Source organism: Nematostella vectensis, chromosome 10 (genome assembly GCF_932526225.1).
Source record: "Nematostella vectensis chromosome 10, jaNemVect1.1, whole genome shotgun sequence".
NCBI lineage: Eukaryota > Metazoa > Cnidaria > Anthozoa > Actiniaria > Edwardsiidae > Nematostella > Nematostella vectensis.
The window spans coordinates 13,413,281-13,433,168 of record NC_064043.1 but is presented as its reverse complement, the minus strand read 5'-3'; the positions used below and the strand labels follow the sequence as shown (position 1 = coordinate 13,433,168).

Genomic DNA, 19,888 nt, shown 5'->3' with positions numbered 1-19,888 from the left:
CAATGGCAATCCAGGGCCACCAACAAATAGATACAACCATGAACAATGGCAATCCAGGGCCACCAACAAATAGATACAACCATGAACAATGGCAATCCAGGGCCACCAACAAATAGATACATCCATGAACAATGGCAATCCAGGGCCACCAGCAAATAGATACATCCATGAACAATGGCAATCCAGGGCCACCAACAAATAGATACATCCATGAACAATGGCAATCCAGGGCCACCAGCAAATAGATACATCCATGAACAATGGCAATCCAGGGCCACCAGCAAATAGATACAACAATGAACAATGGCAATCCAGGGCCATTAATCAATAGATGCAACCATGAACAATGGCAATCCAGGGCCATTAATCAATAGATGCAACCATGAACAATAGCAATCCAGGGCCGCCAATCAATAAACGCAACCATGAACAATAGCAATCCAGGGCCGCCAATCAATAGATACAACCATGAACAATGGCAATCCAGGGCTACCAATCAATAGATGCAACCATTAACAATGGCAATCCAGGGTCACCAATCAATAAATGCAACCATGAACAATACCAATCCAGGGCCACCAATCAATAAATGCAACCATGAACAATACCAATCCAGGGCCACCAATCAATAAATGCAACCATGAACAATGGCAATCCAGGGCCGCCAATCAATAGATGCAACAATGAACAATGGCAATCCAGGGCCATCAACAAATAGATGCAACCATGAACAATGGCAATCCAGGGCCACCAACCAATAGATGCAACCATGAACAATGGCAATCCAGGGCCGTCAACAAATAGAAGCAGCCATGAACAATGGCAATCCAGGGCCGCCAACAAATAGATGCAGCCATGAACAATGGCAATCCAGGGCCACCAACAAATAGATGCAACCATGAACAATGGCAATCCAGGGCCGTCAACAAATAGACGCAACCATGAACAATGGTAATCCAGGGCCATCAATTAATAGATGCAACCATGAACAATAGCAATCCAGGGCCGCCAATCAATAAATGCAACCATGAACTATGGCAATTCAGGGCCGTTAACAAATAGATGCAGCCATGAACAATAGCAATCCAGGGCCGCCAATCAATAAACGCAACCATGAACAATAGCAATCCAGGGCCGCCAACAAATAGATACCTCCATGAACAATGGCAATCCAGGGCCGCCAATCATTAGATACAACCATGAACAATGGCAATCCAGGGCTACCAATCAATAGATGCAACCATTAACAATGGCAATCCAGGGTCACCAATCAATAAATGCAACCATGAACAATACCAATCCAGGGCCACCAATCAATAAATGCAACCATGAACAATACCAATCCAGGGCCACCAATCAATAAATGCAACCATGAACAATGGCAATCCAGGGCCACAAACCATGCCGTCCAACCATGCCGTCTTACTAGTTAATTATTTAATTGCAATATTTATTTAATAGCGATAAAGAGCAATTTAATTACTTTTATTCGCTTGTTCCATGAGCGCCACTTACTTGTATTTAATCTTTAGATATTCGGTGTTAATTATTATGATTATTATGATGATGATGATGATGATTATGATGATGATGATTATGATGATGATTACGATAATGGTGATTACGATAATGATGATTACGATAATGATCATGATGATGATCATTGTTACTACTTATATTAAAAGGCAGTTTGTTGCCAAAACAATGTGATGTAGCTCCTCCAAACCCTCTTTCCCTCGGCCCACCCCTCCCCTCTTAGCGCATCTAATTAAATTATAAGCCAAGGTTAAAGGACAAGAAGAAGAAGACATCTAGGTGTTAATATTTTAATAGTTTTCTTTGTTGCGCGTAACAGTGAGATTTTAATATGAAATTCAAACTGACATATCTTAGTAAATAATTCTACCATATATTTTTGGTGTAATTTTAACTATTCTAAACATTTGTTCGACAGCGACCCTTAGCCAGTGGATAAAAATCTAGATACACTACTAAACATATTTTAGCGTCTGATGCTAGCGAACATAACAACAAGCTGACTAGGGCGTGTCAAACATATAACGATACCAGGCTTAATACACCTGATGCGCTAACAGCACTTCGCGATACAATTAGATACAATTCAATTATAAATATACAACGGAAGAAAGGTAAATCAAACTGGACTTTTATTTTTTGCGCCACAGGGATCCTGAACAACGAAAACACACAGGAGAGCCGGCTATCAGGCTAGTGCACATACGATATATGCAAATATATGTTTTAAAATGATCGGCGTGGGGCGGAGCGCGAAGTTAAAAAAATGCGAAGAAAAAAAACTCAAAACGGCTTACCTAGGTTGAAAGAAATAGATTTTTTACGAAACAAATCCATAACAAATTAACAAAAACTGAACGACGAATTTTGATTAGTTAAATGCCAATATTTCATATGTTTATAACATTTGGTCGGAAGATTTCAAACTCGATGAGCGGCCTTCTTTAAAGTTAGGCTTTTTTGTATCCCAATTGTATGGAGCTCAATCTTCAAGACCGTCTCCTGAAAAAAATTGCATAGAAAAAAATGTACGGTTTTCAAATTTTCTGTTTTTATATCACTTGCTGTTGCCACCCGGGAATTGTCGAAGCCTTTTGGTTGTCTAAGTCAATGGAATATATTCTCATCCAATCACGGCACGAAAACTCTCACAAGGTCACAAATATCAGGTGACGTGACGAAGTTGTCACGTGAAGTATTGCTAGTCACGTGGACAAAGGCGACCAATCACAAGTAAAGGCAACCAAGGTGGCACATGCAGGCTGGAACTAAGACGAAAGCATAAGGGCTTTACTGTCAAATTCGCTGTATCGCGACGCCGCATTTTCAAATCATCGATTAGTTTTTGTCTTTTAGGATTTTCTGTTCCGCCAGTCAAATTATTCTAAACCAATCAGATTCTTGCCATCTCTCGCCTAGTGCAGTTGCATGGCTTTCTGTCGCTACACTGTCTGGTTTTCGTCCAGAGGATAGCCAAGGAAGTGCACAAAGCAAAACTCTGATCGGCTCAGAGTGGTTTTACTGACGGAGCAGAAGACCAAAACAAATCATGTTTTGAAAACGCGGGTCGCGATACAACGGATTCGACAGTAAATTAAAAGGGAAATTGATCTAGGCGTGTTTTGTCAGGTTAAACGAGGCTTTCTGTTCAAAACAAAAGGAGAAACCACGTGACTTTTTGGGTGGCAAAATCGCGCGCACCGACTTTATCATTGTTTTCCTCGCTCTCTGGTGTGACGGCCGGAGTCACTTCGGTGTTTATTTCTGCGAGAAATTGGCCACTCAAAATGTCAAGTGATTTCTTAGTCGCTTGTTGTCTGCAATGCCAGCGGGCAAGCTTTACACTACACTACCAAGTGAAATAAATAAAATAGATAATTATCTTCTTTTTTTTTTGGTTAAATTAGTTGAGCGTATGTTAGATCGTCTAAGAAATCGTATACGCATGAACATCATTAAATTGTAAAAAATATAAAAAAGAACAAATAAATAATTGTTAGTTTGTGTCAAGAAAGTAATGAGACATTCCTATACATACATGATATAGGAATAAGGTCATTTAGCGGTAGAATTGACTTAATTTTTCATTTCAAGGAACTTATTTCTAACTTGCGCTTTCTTCACTTAAATCATATCAAAGTAGCACAATAAAATGAAAAGACTTATAAGTGTGCTGTAAGCGAGGAATTATTTTGCACTTGATCTGCTTAAGCGTTTCTCGTCAAGCTAAAGATAAATTTTACAGCTCATTTGCAGGGTCCTAGCCAAATAAAAGGTGAATCGTAGCCCCGTCAGAAAATATTTTGGTCATACCCACGTGGGTTGGTCGCTCATACTCTATGCATATACTATCCTGTGTCAGTGATATCGACATCAGTGGTAGTTTATGCCTCTCGGTCATATCTATATAGGGCCCACGTCTCACCTTAGGTATGGTTGGCTTTCTAGTAAACTAGTTATTCTGTTCTTTATATTTGTGTTGTCGCGGGGGTACGTAGAAGTTCTGCGTAGGTCTCTGTGGACCCATCTTTTTTGGTTTACTGTAATACACGGTAGATGTGGGCACTGGTTTATTCCCGTCCGAGCCGTCATAAAGTTCTAAGGAAATAATAAAGGTTATTAATCTGTCGCAAAATTAGTAAACGTGAAATTAACTGGAACATAATAGCAAAAAGCCATTATTAAAACCTTAAAATTCAAAATGTCATTCTGACTCCTACGGATTTGCTCCTTTCCATTCCATAAAAAAAGACATTTTAGAAAAGTCCAAGCTAAGTTGTATCTACATAAAGCAAACGTGTTATGGGTAGAAGACGATGCCCTTATTAACAGGGTTGTAAAAAGTGTCTTTTTTAACATGGCTGTAAAATGTGTCCTTATTTAAAGGATTGTAAAAATTGTCCTTATTAATAGGGTTGTAAAAAGTTTCTTTATAAACAGAGTTGTAAACGTTGTCCTTATCAATAGGGTTGTACACGCTGTTTATATTAAAAGGGTTGTACACGATGTCCTTATTAAAAGGGTTGTACACGATGTCCTTATTAAAAGGGTTGTACACGCTGTTTATATTAACAGGGTTGTACACGCTGTCCTTATTAACAGGGTTGTACACGCTGTTTATATTTACAGGGTTGTACACGCTGTCCTTATTAACAGGGTTGTACACGCTGTCCTTATTAAAAGGGTTGTACACGATGTTCTTATTAAAAGGGTTGTACACGCTGTCCTTATTAACAGGGTTGTACACGCTGTCCTTATTAACAGGGTTGTACACGATGTCCTTATTAAAAGGGTTGTACACGCTGTTTATACTAACAGGGTTGTAAACGTTGTCCTTATTAACAGGGTTGTACACGCTGTCCTTATTAACAGGGTTGTACACGATGTCCTTATTAAAAGGGTCGTACACGATGTCCTTATTAAAAGGGTTGTACACGCTGTTTATACTAACAGGGTTGTAAACGTTGTCCTTATTAACAGGGTTGTACACGCTGTCCTTATTAAAAGGGTTGTACACGCTGTTTATATTAACAGGGTTTTACACGCTGTCCTTATTAACAGGGTTGTACACGATGTCCTTATTAAAAGGGTTGTACACGCTGTTTATACTAACAGGGTTGTAAACGTTGTCCTTATTAACAGGGTTGTACACGATGTCCTTATTAAAAGGGTTGTACACGCTGTTTATATTAAAAGGGTTGTACACGATGTTCTTATTAACAGGGTTGTACACGATGTCCTTATTAAAAGGGTCGTACACGATGTCCTTATTAAAAGGGTTGTACACGCTGTTTATATTAACAGGGTTGTACACGCTGTCCTTATTAACAGGGTTGTACACGATGTCCTTATTAAAAGGGTCGTACACGATGTCCTTATTAAAAGGGTTGTACACGCTGTTTATACTAACAGGGTTGTAAACGTTGTCCTTATTAACAGGGTTGTACACGCTGTCCTTATTAAAAGGGTTGTACACGCTGTTTATATTAACAGGGTTGTACACGCTGTCCTTATTGACAGGGTTGTACACGATGTCCTTATTAAAAGGGTTGTACACGCTGTTTATACTAACAGGGTTGTAAACGTTGTCCTTATTAACAGGGTTGTACACGATGTCCTTATTGACAGGGTTGTACACGCTGTCCTTATTAAAAGGGTTGTACACGATGTCCTTATTAACAGGGTTGTACACGCTGTCCTTATTAACAGGGTTGTACACGCTGTCCTTATTAAAAGGGTTGTACACGCTGTTCTTATTAACAGGGTTGTACACGCTGTCCTTATTAAAAGGGTTGTACACACTGTTTATATTAAAAGGGTTGTACACGCTGTCCTTATTAAAAGGGTTGTACACGCTGTTCTTATTAACAGGGTTGTACACGCTGTCCTTATTAAAAGGGTTGTACACGCTGTCCTTATTAAAAGGGTTGTACACGCTGTCCTTATTAAAAGGGTTGTACACGATGTCCTTATTAAAAGGGTTGTACACGCTGTCCTTATTAAAAGGGTTGTACACGCTGTTTATATTAACAGGGTTGTACACGCTGTCCTTATTAACAGGGTTGTACACGCTGTCCTTATTAAAAGGGTTGTACACGCTGTCCTTATTAAAAGGGTTGTACACGCTGTCCTTATTAAAAGGGTTGTACACGATGTCCTTATTAAAAGGGTTGTACACACTGTTTATATTAAAAGGGTTGTACACGTTGTCCTTATTAAAAGGGTTGTACACACTGTTTATATTAAAAGGGTTGTACACGATGTCCTTATTAAAAGGGTTGTACACGCTGTCCTTATTAAAAGGGTTGTACACGCTGTTCTTATTAACAGGGTTGTACACGTTGTTTATATTAAAAGGGTTGTACACGTTGTCCTTATTAAAAGGGTTGTACACGCTGCCCTTATTAACAGGGTTGTACACGTTGTCCTTATTAAAAGGGTTGTACACACTGTTTATATTAACAGGGTTGTACACGCTGTCCTTATTAAAAGGGTTGTACACGCTGTTTATATTAAAAGGGTTGTACACGCTGTTCTTATTAACAGGGTTGTACACGTTGTTTATATTAAAAGGGTTGTACACGATGTCCTTATTAAAAGGGTTGTACACACTGTTTATATTAAAAGGGTTGTACACGTTGTCCTTATTAAAAGGGTTGTACACACTGTTTATATTAAAAGGGTTGTACACGATGTCCTTATTAAAAGGGTTGTACACGCTGTCCTTATTAAAAGGGTTGTACACGCTGTTCTTATTAACAGGGTTGTACACGTTGTTTATATTAAAAGGGTTGTACACGTTGTCCTTATTAAAAGGGTTGTACACACTGTTTATATTAACAGGGTTGTACACGCTGTCCTTATTAAAAGGGTTGTACACACTGTTTATATTAAAAGGGTTGTACACGTTGTCCTTATTAAAAGGGTTGTACACACTGTTTATATTAAAAGGGTTGTACACGTTGTCCTTATTAAAAGGGTTGTACACGCTGTTTATATTAACAGGGTTGTACACGCTGTCCTTATTAACAGGGTTGTACACGCTGTCCTTATTAACAGGGTTGTACACAATGTCCTTATTAAAAGGGTTGTACACGCTGTTTATATTAACAGGGTTGTACACGATGTCCTTATTAAAAGGGTTGTACACGATGTCCTTATTAACAGGGTTGTACACGCTGTTTATATTAAAAGGGTTGTACACGCTGCCCTTATTAAAAGGGTTGTACACGCTGTTCTTATTAACAGGGTTGTACACGCTGTCCTTATTAAAAGGGTTGTACACGCTGCCCTTATTAACAGGGTTGTAAACACTGCCCTTATTAACAGGGTTGTACACGTTGTCATTATTAACAGGGTTGTAAACACTGCCCTTATTAACAGGGTTGTAAACACTGCCCTTATTAACAGGGTTCCACTGTCGTACCTTGTCCATGTAACTCCTTGACTCCTCTTACAAACTGGACAGGGCCACCTGGAGGGACAGCGTAGAAGGCAGGCCGTGCAGCAGGATTTGAGGTCTGGGGCATAGGGTCGTAATGTACCATGGGCTGGTAAGCCTGGGCCCTCATATCAGCCGGGTAGCTCATTGGCGCAGGCTGCCATTGCACCCCTGGGGGTGGGTGTGGGGGTTGGGCTGCCACCCGTGGTGCCATACTGAAGTGAGGCTGGGCTTGGACAGGAACCATGACTTGAGGTCGGGGTACCATAGCAACCGGGGTAGGTTGGGCATAAACTGGGACTGCTGTGATAGAAGTGGCTGGCATGGAGTGGGGCACATTTCCTGCATCGGTCTAAAAATGTACAAAAGATTGTATCCCAAGTAGAGTTAATTCATTCCGAGGCTTCCTCCATACTAATACAAAGTAATAAACAGTACAGTAAACAAAAACAACAAGATGGGCAGATTTTAAGTGCTTACTCCATGGATGTAAAAACAAAGATACCTCTTTTCCTATCCTGGTAACTGGCTGGTATTTTCTAGGGTATGCAGAGACAAAATTCTATACCTGACAAAACAACTCCTATTCCATGGACGTGACAAAAATATGCATCATTTCCTATCTTGGAAATTGGCTGGTATTGTTTAGGAAACACATTAATCAAAAATGTTTTTTCCCAACTCCTACTCTTTTATATACAGTGCTTAACATTTTCTTCAAAGCTCAATGAAGTTACAATGTGGAGTTACAATGTGGTTTATATGGAATACAGGGATACGAACAAAGCTGTCTTACCCAGGCGATGATAGGAAAAGGTCTGAGAGATGTAACCATCACCATCTCACAGACCCCTTGGAAGTCTGGGAAGGAAACCATGCACTGCGTACCATCAGGGGTGATGTCCTCAATCTTAGCGCTGTAGAACTACACACAGAATAATATAAGTTCTTCACTAATAGCTACTTGACACAGAATAAAACGATTATACACTCATTGCTACTACACAAAGAACAACAAATACCTCACTAGCTACTGCACAATATCATATTTTATTGACAACTTGGCCGTATTTGTCTGATCTTACAAGTCCACAATTGATCTTACCTGGCCATCACGCCGTAATGCTAAGCACTGATCTCCTTTCTTCCATCGAATCTAGAAAGAAGGACAAGACAAACTGAGCTGTTTCCGATGTTGATTTTTGAGGGTTATTATAAAAAAATAAAAATACCCAATAGACTGATTCCGAATATATCGAGTTTATGTCGTTAATTTTGTATTTTTGACATTTTTCGGCTTGTGGTTGTATCACAAGGCCAGCTAAGCTGTTAGTGGTTTAATACTGCCACAAAGGCACAGAGGCAAAGGAACAGATAGATTAATAAACTAGTAGAAGTGGTATCAATACAAAACAAATATGCTTGTAATAGAAATAGATTTTAAAATTAAGTGAACACATGCACATTACAGTAAAGGTTGAAACCAGTATAAGAATTAATAGTTATATTAATTGAAGCCTTTAAAAGAGGACAAAGTATAAAACAAGGTGCATGAATGAGCTGGTTAAATGAAACCTTAGCAAAAAATATCACATCAAAAGGCCAGCTAAGGTCGGTGTAAGAGTGAATTAAAAGTTCCCTCTAAAAATGAACAAGTACAATACAGGGGCAGTATAGATCGGTGTAGGAGCAATCAGAGTAGATTAACACCTCTAGTTACTCACAGGTGCCATTTGAGTATGAACTTGCTGTTGCTGAGATGCCGACATTGCCTGTTGAGAGGGTGGTGCAGTCATTTGGTGCTGCAGCTGATAGACGGGATACTGTTGTGGTGCAGGGACAGGGGGCGTGGCATGCTGGTAGTGGTACCCATGCTGTACCATGGTGTTCATGTCCGGCTGCTCTCGAATAGCTTGCATCTCATAATGGCGGGTTTGATCGATTTGGTAGACTGGCTGGGGTAGACCCTGTTGCGGTGGCACATAGGTCTGCACAGGCTGAGGTTCGGCTGGCTTCTGGCTGCTACTTGGGCTCTGGCTGTCCTGGGGATGTCGCTGGTACCCCTTTCTGCCTTGGTACTTCTGCTGTCCTGCTGGTTGTGGGCTGTCATTACTTTTTGGGGACTCCACTGACGGGGTACTTGGAGACTGACTGGATCTTCCCTCACCACCTGATCCTGATGACGGTGAGCTGTTCTTGTCTCTTTGTACTTCTTTATCAGTTGAGGAGCTGGAATCTCTATTGTAGTAATGCTGCTGGTACTGCTGTTGTTTTTTCTGCATCCGAGGGGGGAGGCTCTGGTTGTGCATCCTTCCATCCTCATGCCTGCCTCTCTGTCCCCGGTTACGCCCCTGACCTGGGTTTTGCTGCCTCTGTTGGTACTGCCGTGGCCCTTGCTGCCCTCGGTGTGGTATGGTAGATTCCCTTGAATCTCCCCTGTCCCCCCTCCCCCATTCGCTGTCCCGTCCCTTTTGCTGCTCCCTTGGGGGAGAGGGTGTCCCCTCTTGTTTTGTCCTGCGATTAGATTCCTGCTTGGCTGGTTGTGGTGGGGGCTCACTATCAGAGCTCCCCTGTCTTGGAAGAGTTGGTGAGCTGTTTGATTCGCTGTCAGGCTCAGGGGATTGGCTCTCACCCTTTAATGTCTGCTGCATTGTTGCTGTTGTTGTTGTGGCGGTTGTTGCGGTTGGCGAAGGTGATAAAGGTTTTGACGTTGCTGTTGCAAAGAAATTCACTTATTAGTGTAACACTCCAGAGAAGCCTTCCCAAACTTTTACAACTGCTGCTAACAGACGAGCCTTTTGATAACTCCCACAATTTAACTACAGCTATACCTTTATGTTTACTTTAACCTCTACCTCTACATAAACCTATAACAATAACTTAAGGTATAAGTATGTTCCAATGTTCCACATCCGAGTATGGGGCCAGTCACTAGAAAATTCCTTTCTCAATAGGTGAAGCCTGAACAAGTAATTATCCTAATGAATCAACATCAGCGTGCAAACATCAATAAGCAGAGCATTAATTTTACTCCAACAGACTTCATGATGTCCAAGGGCACTCTCCAGATATGAAAAAGCTGTAATTTTAAAGCAAATTACAAGCGCAAATCTGTTGTCAGCAACAGGCTGTAGCAGTGCCATCACTAGACTGAAGAGACAACGCAGTGCATTGTTGGAAACTTCAAGACATACCGTCTTGGGTCAGTGGTAGTTTACCTTGACTGGTAGTGTGGGACTTCAAATAGGGGGGAAGTTTCTGTTTTCAGTCTGTTTTTCTCACAATTTAGCTCAAAAGTACTCAGGATTGAATAGGTTAAAAAAACATCTTGTAAATCTCATGGCAATGCTTATCAGATTTGACATTACTTACATTTAACTGGTAATTTGGATTCTAAATAGTCCCAGAGTGTTCCACAGTCCGATGGCTGCCGTGCGCGGTACTCATCTTGCTCATCTTGCTCAGTGGAGTCTGATTGGCCTCGGCCTGGTCAAATACAATGCAAAATAACTGCTAAGAATAAAAATATTTATTTCTTGTCCATGTGCATTTGTTGCTCAATTGTCGTGAAACTCTATGACTAATCTCTCACAAATTTTTCAGATAACAAAGCTTAGATAACAAGTATTGTTAAACTAACATAAAAAAATATCTAAATACCAATTAATTTATAAACAGTATACTATGGATATTCTTTCAAGTCAAATGCAAATCTAGTGTAACAAAGAAGACAGTTATAAAACATGTTTGTGCAGAAATTTACCAGGGGCGTATGCAGCCTATAGGCCTGCAGTCACTGGACTGCAAAAAAATTCCACAGATGATTTCAAAACATACCGTTTTGTCGCTCAGTGCCATGTGACAACTGATTTCGTATCTCAGATCGAGGATGAAAAGGGATCGTGTAATAAAATCTGACTTATTGCCGTCAATTTCCAACACAAAAGCGGAAGCTATGAGATCTTCACGGTGACGAGGGGCCACGCCCTCATCCAGCTTCTGAATTATTTGACTGCAACTTGTTAAAAGCCTGCGTATGCCCCTGTTTACCACTGTTTCCACAGTACAACCTTATAAGGCTTTTTAAAAGTACCTGCACTGTCCCTTCTTCCTCCCCTTCCACCTCGTGTGCCACCCCTTCCCCCCCCTCTGCTAGACACATATGGGGGGCCTCTTTCAGTCCTGTCAGCTCTCCCTTGGTCAGGTTTTCTGTATGTGCCTCTATCCTCGCCCCCCTGGTCCCGCCTTCCAGCCTCTTGACCCCTCTCGTCTTGCCCTTGTTTCCATCTGTCATTGCTATCTCTGTTGTTAGGCCGGCCATCGTACTGAGGTCTACCATAGGACTTTTCTTGAGTTGCCATTCTTGAGTCTCGGGAATCATTTCTTGTATCTTTGGAATCATTTCTATTATAATTTACTCTAGTATCTCTGTTGTCATTGCGATTATTCCCTCTGTAGTTATCCCCCCTGTAATCGTTGCGATCTTCTCTGGAGTGGTAGGTCTGCCCTCGATCCCTGCGGTTTCCAGAGTCCTGTGAGGCCCGATTTCCTCTATTGTCATTCCGATTTCTTCCCTCATTATTTTCATGGTTGCTATGCTTCTCATAACCATTTGAGATGCCACTATTCACTAGAATGGAAATGGATATCAAGGGTTAGATTCCCTGTGGATTGTTAGGGTATGGACAATAACAAGGGACTATTATGAATGACCATGCACGCAGATGCTGGCCGACATCCGATGATTGCAGGCTCTCCTAAGGGTAAACCACTCAACCACAGCGCAAGATTTAGATCTGCAAAGATGTCTGGTTGTCAGGGGTTTCATTAGAAGGGGGCTACCGGCAGTGAAATGCTGGCTACTTCCCTACTCACCACCATCAACTTAAACAATGATTACTTATGGAACAAAAGAATAAATTACCATAATGACTTTACCTCGTAATTATGCTCAAAACTGACACAAAACAAGTAAAGTTAAAGGTGTTCTCCAATTTTGCTAGTATAGACGTAAAAAAAAATAATTTATTAATAGTTGTGCACAACATACTGGCATTATTTGTGTGGTTTTATTACTCTATTTTCCATAATAATAATGATAAATACAAAAAGCCCAGATATTCATGAGAAGTGATATCTAAGTGTTTATTTAGGTAACAATATCTCCAAAAATATCTCCGATTTCTGAACAATGAAAGGCCATGTTTAGAGAAGGGTATGATAATTGTATGTGATTCAGAACAACTTGTGCTTGATATGAAAACCGCAAACAGTTCTACCAGAAATCATACCCTAGAAAATTGATACCCCACACTAAAAAAATAATTTAAAATCTTTCTCCGATTTTCCTATAAATGGCACTCATTAAATCCTGATAAATAAGGGACGATAAAAGTGATCACAATCTGGGAACAGTGGTTTTATTTCCCAGATCCTGAGAAAATCACTGTGGTCAATTTTAACTCAAACAATGAATCAAGCAAAACACGTCATAGCTGTAAATAAGTTTATCCGAACAGAAAAGTATGGATCATAATATCCAATCAAATAAACTATAGAAGAAAGACTGTCATACTGCAAAGCCCCAGTACAGTCGTCCTCAAATAATGAAGATATCATTCTCAAAATTTATGTAGAAATCATTACACCCCACCATTGATTCCTGAGAATAGTTAATTGTTTGGCATATTTATGGTAATATTTAGCGCGCAAAATGGTATCCGGCAATCGCTGATTCGAGTGGAACTACATACAAACATTCTGTTTGCCTTCTGTGGGAAATTGCTGGTCAAAGAAGATATCTCTACAGTCCAAAAACATTGCGAGTTTTTGTCATAACATTGCACATCCGCCATTTTGACCATCATGAAATGCGCATGCACAACAGAATAATCCCCTTGTTATGGACAATAATTACCACCTAGTATTTGTTATTTTAATATTTAATATTAATAATATTGGACAATATGGACCATAATTAGCACACAAGGCATGGACTGTGATCCCTTTTTTTTTTTTTTTTTTTGGGGGGGGGGATCCTGGGTGGAAGGCTGATAATAAGTATTCATCATCATAATAAGAACAACATACCTTTATGCCGGTCACCCGGTCTTCCCCGTGAGTCACCCTGAAGCTGACGGAAAGGCACAAATGGTGGGGGCCCCTCCTCCCCACTGGGTATGGTTCTCGAGTGCTTTGCTAATGTCTATAACAAAAAAGACACATTTTCACAAAAAACCACAACAACCACAACCATTTATAGAAAACCTGATAAGCAATTGTTACCTTGTGGTTCTTATACAATTTCCTATCTTAGATATTTCATTGACTGTCTAGATAAAATTCTTTTTAATGAAAAAAGACTTTAAATAAGCTGATTGATAAGGATATCATATGGTTACCAAAATGGCAAGGTTCTATTATAGAACCATTATAATTATCAAACAGCATATTGTATAAGATAAATAAAGTTTACCACATTAATATTGGCAACTAGCAAAAAATATTTTAAGCATAGTGTATAAGATAAATAAAGTTTACCACATTAATATTGGCAACTAGCAAAAAATATTTTAGCCTAAAAGTACAATAAACTACTCACTTTCTGAAGTTTCCATTTTGTTACCAACTTTTCAACCTCACCCCCCAGCACCTTCAAGTTGGTGCTGTCGAGCATCAAGACACTGTTCTGTACAGGCACGCTACCGACCAGACATATCTTGGTACCAGGAGGGGTGCTAAGGCTGGAATAACAGCAAACAGAGAAAAAAAAAAACTATTAGAAGCAAAATCATGCAAGCACTATTGACAACAGCAACAATTATTCAGTGAATGAATGTGATAATCCCCACATCTATTTTTAACAAATTAACATACTTTTTTGGCAGTTTGTACTCTTATATAATATAATATTAGTGTTAATGTGCAGTTAAATTTTATCAACAAGGAATATAGTTGATGATAATGATGCTGATGATGATAATGAAGCCAATAAAAGGATGGTTGTGTGATGACAATGGTGATAAAATGGCATGATGATTATGATGGCTCTGATTTCAATGACAATTATTATGATGGTTATGATGCTAATGATGATAATGATAATGATGAAAATGATTATTAAGATGGCTGTGATTTTAATGATGATGATGATTATAATGCTAATGATGATGATATTGATGATGATTATGATGGCTATGATGCTAATAATGATGATGATGATAATGATTGTGATGGGTATGATGCTAATGATGATTATGTTGGCTATAATGATCATGATGATGATGATGGCTATGATCCTAATGATGATGATTATGATGGCTATGATCCTAATGATGATGATTATGATGGCTATAATACTAATGATGATGATTATGATGGCTATGATGCTAATGATGCAAATGATGATGATTATGATGGCTATAATGCAAATGATGATGATAATGATCCTAATGATGATGATTATGATGACTATGATTCAAATGATGATGATAATGATCCTAATGATGATGATTATGATGGCTATGATTCAAATGATGATGATAATGATCCTAATGATGATGATTATGATAGCTATGATGCAAATGATAATGATTATGATGGATATGATGCTAATGATGATGATTATACTGGCTATGATTTTAATGATGATGATTATACTGGCTATGATTTTAATGATGATAATAATGATGGCTATGAAGCTAATAATGATTATGATGGCTATAATGATCATGATGATGATGGCTATGATCCTACTAATGATGATGATTATGATGGCTATGATGCTAATGATGATTATGATGGCTATAATGATCATGATGATGATGGCTATGATCCTACTAACGATGATGATTATGATGGCTATGATGCTAATGATGATTATGATGGCTATGATGCTAATGATGATTATGATGGCTATAATGATCATGATGATGATGGCTATGATCCTAATGATGATGATTATGATGGCTATGATGCTAATGATGGTTATGGTCGCTACAATGCTAATGATTATTATGATGGCTATGATCCTAATGATGATGATTATGATGGCTATGATACTAATGATGATGATTATGATGGCTATGATGCTAATGATGATGATTATAATGGCTATGGTGCTAATAATGATGATAATAATGATTATGATGGCTATAATGATCATGAGGGTAATAATGATGATGATGATAATGATGGTGATGATAATGATGATGATGATAATGATGGTGATGATGATGATGATGATGATGATGACGATGATGATGATGATGATAATGATGACGATGATGATGATGATGATGATGATGATGATGGCTATGATGACAATAATGATATTGATGATACCTCAGATCTGGGATTGTTGCGGCCTCTAACCCCTGGCAGTTGATCCGGCCGTCAGTCAACTGTAGCTTCAGTAGTCTCGGAGCATGGTTGGACTCCTCATTGGCTTTAGGAGCAGATATATTACGCAGCTTTTGGATTTGAAGAACAATTGGGCCTTTAATCTGTACAATAAATCAACAATCACTCTATGCCCTTTACGGATCAAAATCATATTGATGAGGCTAATCCAATACTCTGACAAAGATATCCATGGCATTGTTCCCTTCCATTATTTTACCTTATTCTCTAATACACTCCAGTGGATTTTTTTTGTCTCAAACAATGCCATGAATAAATTTGTTGGTGAAATGGACAACCCTCATTAAATTTCCTTTTTTTGGTTTACTTACAGAGGTTAGTTTTCCTTTGCTGAGTTCATCAGGGATTTGCTGCAATCCAAACTGTCTTAAGTCCAACTAGAAAAAAAAAACAGTAAAAAAACTCAGGTATAATTAGAATATGCAGCCTGTATAGCTTCCAGAAATATCTGCTACTTTCATTATCTATGGAACAGTACCTAAACTATGCCAGAATCTTATCTTATTAGCTATTACATCAATTGACTATTTTATTTCCATTATTTCAATTAAAACTTTATAGTTTTTGCTGGCAGGAACTTGCCAAGATAATCAAGATATTACTGTACAGTATATGCAATAAAATTCCAATGCAGAAATCTAGCCTTCAATGAAAAAAATATTGGGGAAAAAAATATTACCATATTTCATTAGTTTAAGGTTGGATTAAAAAATCATAACATTGAGTTAAAGAACAAAGAGTGCTGCAGATTGGGAAATATGCTACAGTATTAATAATCAGCAGAGGTTTTTTCGGTACATAAAATACCTGGAACAGCCCAAAGGACAAACTTGTCAATTATTAATTTAAACATTAACATGTCACAACAGACTGTTTTCTTAAACAGTTTCTAAATAACCAAAGTTTCTAAATATGAGGCTCAAACAGAACGGGAATTTAGCCTGAGTGTGACATGAAATATTCACAAATATTTCAAGTATTTAACACATAGACTTCTCAGTTCATTAGCTTGTAACAATTTATTGAACAGACAAACTAAATACATATATAGTTATGTAGTTGTCCTTCAAATAGCAGCAAAATATGATTAACTATTAATATATTATAATATAAAAGGTGGATAATTGAAGTTTGACATGAGAGATCCTCTTAATATTCTTATAATGCTAAACCTAGTCTTTATCTATGGTAAATCATTCCATTTATGGAAGCAGAGATATCAAATTGGAGAGGATCTCATTGAGAAGGAAAATAATTATCTTTCCTCAACAAAAAAATGTTTTTATCAATATATTAAGAATACCTATTTATCACAATTAGAAAACCTACTTAAGAATGCCACATATATTTGACTTAAATAAAACACACAAGTATGAACTATTCCCAAGTTCAAGGGCACACACAAATAGTTTATATGTATAACACCATCATAACAGTAAACACCCGACAATGGGCTTAGCTTGTTATGTTATTTTAAGGACATCTTCTCTATTAACAGAGAGTAATATCCTGACCAAAAATGAGGTCTCGATTGTAGATTTACGGAAATGCTTGTATAATTTCTACATTTATATGGAAATTAAAGTTATTCTGAAGATGAATGTCAACAGTGTTGTATGTAAATGAATACAAGAGACCTGTCAGTTATCAAACAATATTTACAAACACATATTGCTAGAAGCATCGTATTTAATAGTAATTTGATTATGGAATCGTGTGGCATTGTTTTATGGTTTGAAAGATGCATAAAATTTAACCACAACACAGGTGAATCGCGCAAGCAGAAAAATTCAAACTAGACCCACTTATTTATAGTATGCAAAAACACAATCACAAATACAGCTCATATATAAAATCAACCTTGTTCCCAGTGTGAGATTACAAAATCACCGACTTGACTAATTTCTAGATAAAACCGAGCACATGAGAGGTCTATAGTAATTACACAATCGGTAGGGCCACTTGACAATAATATGTCAAGAAATTTATGTACGAATGTACAAATTATCCCTGCTTTTGTCCCAACAATAGGTTCAAGTCAGTAATCGCCTCTCTCATCATGTTCTGATTAAATACTTTAACAAATTGTTTACATTCAAGCCGTTGAAAATGTTTTCAGTCTTCGCTTTGTCCAGGGTTGGCGATCTATTTTGATCGAGGAAGACGAGCGGAGAGCTAGAACAATCAATCAGGTGCGTTTGGGAATTTCCGCGTATAACATCGTCCTTATGCCAAACTAAACAGGATGACAACCAAATAAACACTAAACGTACAAGCTTAGAAATGGTAGAAACATATAAACATAGGAAGTATAAGATCCTTCGCCGACAAGCAAACCGTGTAGAAAGCTACTCCTAAGCTCTGGCCTGATTAAACTTTAAAGTGATCATATTTAATGAATTGAGGAGAAATCCTTTGACTGACATGTAAATTCTCAATGTCTTTACGCCTACAGTATTGGGGAATTCCGTTATGGATCCCTAAAGACTGGATTCATGAGAGTAGCCTTTTAGATCACTGGTATGTCCAGTGGTATCTAGCGCGATGGTTAGCAGAACGCCACAAACACACACTGGGAAATGTTCGACTTACGTTAGCGGCAGCTTTAGCGAGATCTGTTGTCGTGGGCTTTTCCTTCGAGCAAGCTTTTTCGCATTCAGCAATGCCTTCAGTTGAGAGAAACCTTTAATGCAAGAAATCCGAAGAATTGGTTAGCCATTGCACGTCCTATTTCAGGCAAAACGAGCGGAACGCTACCGACGCGTGTGTCAAAACTGATGCAAAAACAAATTTCAGCCGGCCATGCGGGAGATACCCAATTCACCTAAAAGCTACAGCCGCTTTCTATATGAGCTGGAATCACACCAGCGCATACGCAGAATAATCACTGAGCGTTAATTATGTTGGGGTTTGAGCATCAAAGCTGTGGAATCCGAAGAAATATTACCATCCATTCTCTTTCAAGTTTCCCTCCATGCCACGACGAATTCTTGCAGTCAAGAACTGTAGAGGGAGTCCGCTGCTCGATTACCTGTAACACCGCGGACTCGCCGTGACTTCAGCCAGTGCCAGTCTCTATAGACGAGTTGTCAGGGGGGGGGGGGGGGAGGAAGTGGGCTCCGCTCCTTGCCTATGCGAATGTAGTCAGTGGGTTTATGTTATGTCTGACTTCAGCGTTTTCAAGACGAGATCTTGTCGAAAGGAACCACAAAAGATAACGCCTGGCTGACATAAGCGAAATTATGATAAATGAATAGTAGAGCTGATGGTACTTGCTGCGCATGCGCGGAACCCGCGGGGCTTTTTGAACGTTTTCGCCTAAACTGAAATAAATATATTTAGGAAGCTAATCACCTTCATTGCATACAACGTGGTCGAAAATGCGCCACAGGCAGCCAACATACGACTTATATCTGACCGAGGAAATCAGTTTATATCGAAATTTTTGGTTTCTGTGGGGGAGGAAAACCGGAAAACCCTTGGAGCAAAGGCGAGAACCAACTAACTGAACTCACATCGGAACCGCAAATCGAACCCGGTATCAAACCCCAGTTGCTTCGTATAGAATAAATAAAATAAATTATGTATCAGGCGTATTACGTATCATTGTGTGCCTCACGTTGTCTTGGTTTGTACAAACGTAGAACGCGATAACCCGGAGACATGAGTCGGCAAGTGGGTGATGTCTTCGAGTAACACCCTGATGGACAAAGTTTAAAAATGGCAGAGCAAGGACATTCCTAACCAAATCAGGGACGCTGTTATCATCACCTTCAACTGTTGCAAAGGTCACTCGCGTGACAATGACAACTATCGCAAATTTTCCCCTTATCCATCGCCTGCACAATCCTTAAAGCCAATTCGCTCACTCCGCACCCTTGATGACGGCGGGAACACATGGTCTCTAGCTCCAAGAGAACTGCGTTTAGCAACCGCTGCCTTTATCTACCTTACCAAGACTCCTTTCTGCGCACAAGCTTCTGAAAGTGG

The 19,888-nt window shown here is 39.0% G+C and overlaps 1 protein-coding gene across 1 annotated transcript; it reads right to left on the bottom strand.

The window, feature by feature from the left end:
• Positions 1-1,812: 1,812 nt before the first annotated feature.
• LOC5500924 (tudor domain-containing protein 3) lies at positions 1,813-18,954 on the bottom strand. The gene is made up of 13 exons (XM_048733537.1): positions 18,846-18,954; positions 18,491-18,581; positions 16,210-16,275; positions 15,821-15,981; positions 14,079-14,220; positions 13,568-13,682; positions 11,571-12,107; positions 10,850-10,963; positions 9,202-10,190; positions 8,583-8,633; positions 8,274-8,402; positions 7,463-7,829; positions 1,813-4,134 (listed from the first exon to the last, which is right to left on the bottom strand). Exons 1-13 carry the CDS (start codon positions 18,872-18,874, stop codon positions 3,989-3,991), a joined length of 2,937 nt encoding a protein of 978 aa, XP_048589494.1. The 5' UTR covers positions 18,875-18,954; the 3' UTR covers positions 1,813-3,988.
• Positions 18,955-19,888: the final 934 nt, after the last annotated feature.